This window comes from Cucurbita moschata, unplaced genomic scaffold, assembly GCF_002738365.1.
Source record: "Cucurbita moschata cultivar Rifu unplaced genomic scaffold, Cmos_1.0 Cmo_Scf00031, whole genome shotgun sequence".
NCBI lineage: Eukaryota > Viridiplantae > Streptophyta > Magnoliopsida > Cucurbitales > Cucurbitaceae > Cucurbita > Cucurbita moschata.
Genome location: NW_019268547.1, coordinates 2396460 through 2400705, shown reverse-complemented (window position 1 = coordinate 2400705; position 4246 = coordinate 2396460). Strand labels below are relative to the sequence as shown.

The following is a 4246-nucleotide window of genomic DNA, read 5'->3' as shown; positions in this document are numbered from 1 at the left end:
CCCCCCCCCAGTACACACGAAAAGCATAGAACAAAAGGAACTGTTCCAGAGATCAAACGGCAAAGAACTTTACCTGGATAGGAGTACCAGTAAGGCACCAGCGACAGTCAGCAGCTAATGCAGTAGCAGCAAGGGATACTTGGCTTTTAGAGGACTTAATAGTGTGAGCCTCGTCAAGAACCACTCTGAACCACCTAACTGAATAAAGTCCACCTTCTTCAGCATTCTACGAGCAGGTATAAAAATTAGTAAATAAATAAAAACACAACCCAGTAAATGTGAGTTCAGAAATTACCAACTTATAACAAAGTTTGCAACTACCTGTGCAGAAAATTCCGAGGCTAAAACCCCATATGTAGTGATTACAACATCATTTTGTGCCAACCCTCTAGCATCCTTGGATCTAGTTTGCCCATAATGAACATACAGAGACAGAGATCCAGGTCGCACATGAGCTTCAATCTCTGCCTAAAAAACAAAGAACCATTGAAAGGAATCTCAAATACAATTAACCATCTTACTAAACATGATACATGGAACGAATTGATGTTATGGAGTTTAAACAATTTGTGTTAGCCGAATGATAGAGAGGAATAAATACCTTCCATTGTCCTAGAAGGGACATGGGACAAATAATCAGATTGCCGCCGCTTGCTAAGGTGTTCCTCTTCTGTAACTTCTCAAAACCTGTAATTTTAGCCTTCTTCAAAGGATTCAAAGATTGGTGCATACTTCCATCATCTCCTTCAACTGAGGAACATGTCAGCTGACTATTGGATACTCCACCTCTTTCTGAATGGGCAAGAAGAAGGGATATGGTCATGATGGTCTTCCCAAGGCCCATGGCATCAGCCAGAATCTTTCATAAGTAATTATCAACCTATGTGTCAGTAAGAACAAAAATAGAACCAATAACACAAGCACGGATGTAACTACAGCAAAGGCTAAGTATTTAAGAGCGTACCCCTCCTCTGGCAATTTGAAGAGTGCTTGGGAACTCTGTCGTTGCTTCACCAGAAAAAGCATTTAAATAGATGACAAGCTCCCTCCTTTAAAAGAGAGTACACGGTCAGGACATACACAATTAACGAGAACTATAACTCATGAAACTAAAAAAAAAAAAAAAAAAATCCAGCTTACTCGTCTAATAGACGATAAGCTTCCCAACATGGATGAAGGGTTGTTGCAGCCTCATCCATGCACTTTCCTTTCTCCAGATGGATCATCCAATGAAGAGCCTGCTTTTGGTAGGGCCGAAGTTCACATAGCAGAGCACTAGGTGGATCCATTTCCTATGGAGAACATATTTCAAAAAATTACTAGTCTGAACTGCACTCCACTAATTCACAATATTCTAACAAAAGTATTGCTACCTCCAGCTCTGAAGTGTTCCCAGCGCCAACAATATTCTCAAGATCGATATCTGAGATAGACTCTTCATTTTCAGTCCCATTATCATTTTGAGAACAATTCTTCAAGGTACGCGCTAGTGAGGATGGCAGACTATAACTAACCTGCCGTTTAAAATGTCTTGAGTACAAACCTAACTTATATAATCAGCTATGAGTCATATGACAAAGTTATTCTGCTCAGACCTTTGAGTCCAACAGTTGTTTTCTTCCACTCAAGTCCTCTGGAGTAAACTCAGCCTGATTTCATTCACATTACATCATTTAAAAGTGTCATGTATAGATTTATATAATTTAACACATCCACATTACACAAACAAGTCTATCCACTACCACATCAACTTTGCTCTTAAAATCACAGAAAAACATATGAATCTAAAAAAGTGATTGTTGCAGCGAACAAGAGATCTCACCTTCTTGAAAGATGTTAAACCAAGAAGCCGAAACAAAGTTGGGAGAGGATGAATAACTGACTCTGCAGCTGCACTGCTAGCTGCCTTGAGAGAGGTTTGCTGGTGCTTACGAAGCAAAGAACTGTTAATGTATACACTGCATTCCAAGGACATGTAGTTTCATAAGCTAATCAAAGCTCCACATCATAAACAGGAAGTTTTACCTCATAGGAAACAAGAAACGTGTTTTTATGCCAATTGTTATACTAATGGTCAATCAGACAAAGTAAATTAACAATAAAATCAAGACAACATATGAATTAGAGCTCATAGTGGTATCGACTCATGCGTATTATACTGATGATGTTAGTAAGCTTACCTTACAGATAAAAGAATTGTATCCATTAAGGCCAGCACTTCTGGAGCAGATTTACACCAACCCTCTATCCTTACCTTTTTATCACTCACTAATGGAAGAAGGCATCGAGCCCATTCATTGGGTATTCGACCAATCTGCCAAAATCCCATAAATTTTTATACGATAAGAACAGGAGAATATCATTAACAAAATGAGGAAAAGGCACTGAATGATAACAACACATCTGTCTAAGCCAAGGGAAAGCTAAAAAAAGCCTTCTAATTGTAGACCGCTTGAAGAAAATCCCATATATTTAAAGAAACACATTCTATTGTTAATTACCTCCCCTGAATCTTTTGTAGAAAACCTCACGATCTCCGAACAATTGGCCATGAGCTTTCCCTTCCCGGAAAGCTTAGCCGATGAAGGCGTTTTACACCCATTTCTTGAAGGAAATGTGAACACCACTTCGTCACCAGGCTTCACCTTCCGTCCCTTAGACGTAGACAGCCCAGCCACTTCAGCCCAGCCAACGAACCACCACTCACTCCCAATCGAACTCGAACACGGACTGGAGGTTTCCATAATGGCGTTCTTGACCCCAACATTACACGGACTCCGAGTAGAACTTTCCTCCTCATGCGACGGGAAATCTGCGCCTTCATCACAAACCCGCTTCGGCGTAGAGGCAACAGCCTTGCTCTCAGAACTCGAGACGCAACGAACATGAACATCATCACAATTCTCATGAACATGCGATTTATCCCTCGTTCCAAAATTAGGGGTATCATAGATTATATTAATGGCGGCGGTGACGTCGTTTTTGGCCAAGTGGAGAGCTCTGATAACATCCATATAGGAGAAGTCGGTACCAACGATGGACCGTACTGTGGATACGAGTTCGTCATTGATCTTGCTCCCCATTTGAGAATTGAAGGTCGAAACCCTAAACCCTGATGTCAAGAAAATACACGGCGAGAAGAAGATGGGCGTAGAACTGAAGAACTTATGAAGGTCTACTGATTTCTTTAATAATTACGGCGAGGAGAATGTGAAAGAATGGAAATCGAAGGTGTATGGAAATGGCGGGGAAAACACTACGAGGAGAGGCAAGACGAGCAGTGAAGAAGGCGCGTGAGACGATCTTTGGCCGTGCCGTTTCCCGCCAATGCGATGGTCCAAACTTTTGTGGCACCGTGGCCAATATGTGACCATGACCATCTATTTATATATTTTTTTTCTTTAATCTTAATTTTAAAAAGTGTCTAATCCTCGAGTGTTCAACTAAAAAAGTTATGAGCATCGAAAGTATAATCACAGTGACTCAAGTGATGATGTTATTATAACACATAAGCAATTTGGATCTTAGGCACTCTAAGTACATCGATTACATAAATTAATTACCATGTTAATAAGTATTAAAACGCAAGGAGTTTGAAAATTGACATTTTGTAGTTCAAATTTCTTTTTCATCACGAACCGGTTTCGAACCATCATTGATGTCTTCCCTACTATTCTCCAGCCTTAGAACGGGATTGTGGAATCAAGTGAGTGACTAAACTTGGAAGGGATTTAGTATATATGAAGAGAGAATTTGTGAGGGTATTTATCAGACTTTTTGTTTTTTAAAAAAGAAGTTTATAGGTACCTTGATCACTCTATTTATAGAGTCATATTTGCATGTTCATCCAAATTTGAGATTGCCAAATTTTGACACTCAAAATTTCACTCAAATTTGTGGGGTTTATTTAGCAAACATGCAAGTTTAGTTAAACCATATATTGATGCCCAATATTCCACTAACTCAAACACGAGTTTTTACATTAAGTGAAGGCAACATTTTGACTTTCTACATTTAACTAATTAAACAATTTAATTAATTAATTGAAATGTCAATCTCAATCAATTCTGACCCATATTGATTAAAATATGTAAATCTTATTTAAATATCTTCGATTTTCTCTTTTTGTTTAATTCATAAATAAAACAAAAATGCAGTTAAATATATCGTATATATTTAGCGCATATTCCCTAATTCGATTCCGAACACTTCGAACTCACTCGTCACACTGTTATATGGTTTAGTC

The 4246-nt window shown here is 38.8% G+C and overlaps 1 protein-coding gene across 2 annotated transcripts in view; it reads right to left on the bottom strand.

The window, feature by feature from the left end:
• LOC111464953 (DNA repair protein RAD5A) overlaps positions 1-3342 on the bottom strand; it is a 10508-nt gene extending 7166 nt beyond the window's left edge. For both annotated transcript variants that reach the window (XM_023109243.1, XM_023109245.1), the window contains exons 1-10: positions 2502-3342; positions 2181-2314; positions 1823-1958; positions 1596-1649; positions 1374-1514; positions 1141-1292; positions 965-1049; positions 602-859; positions 322-468; positions 74-226 (exon numbers count right to left, since the gene is read on the bottom strand). In XM_023109243.1, the coding sequence (XP_022965011.1) occupies positions 74-226; positions 322-468; positions 602-859; positions 965-1049; positions 1141-1292; positions 1374-1514; positions 1596-1649; positions 1823-1958; positions 2181-2314; positions 2502-3083 (1842 nt within the window). In that variant the 5' untranslated portion in view covers positions 3084-3342. The remainder of the gene's footprint in view (positions 1-73; positions 227-321; positions 469-601; positions 860-964; positions 1050-1140; positions 1293-1373; positions 1515-1595; positions 1650-1822; positions 1959-2180; positions 2315-2501) is intronic.
• Between the last annotated feature and the right edge of the window lie 904 nt (positions 3343-4246).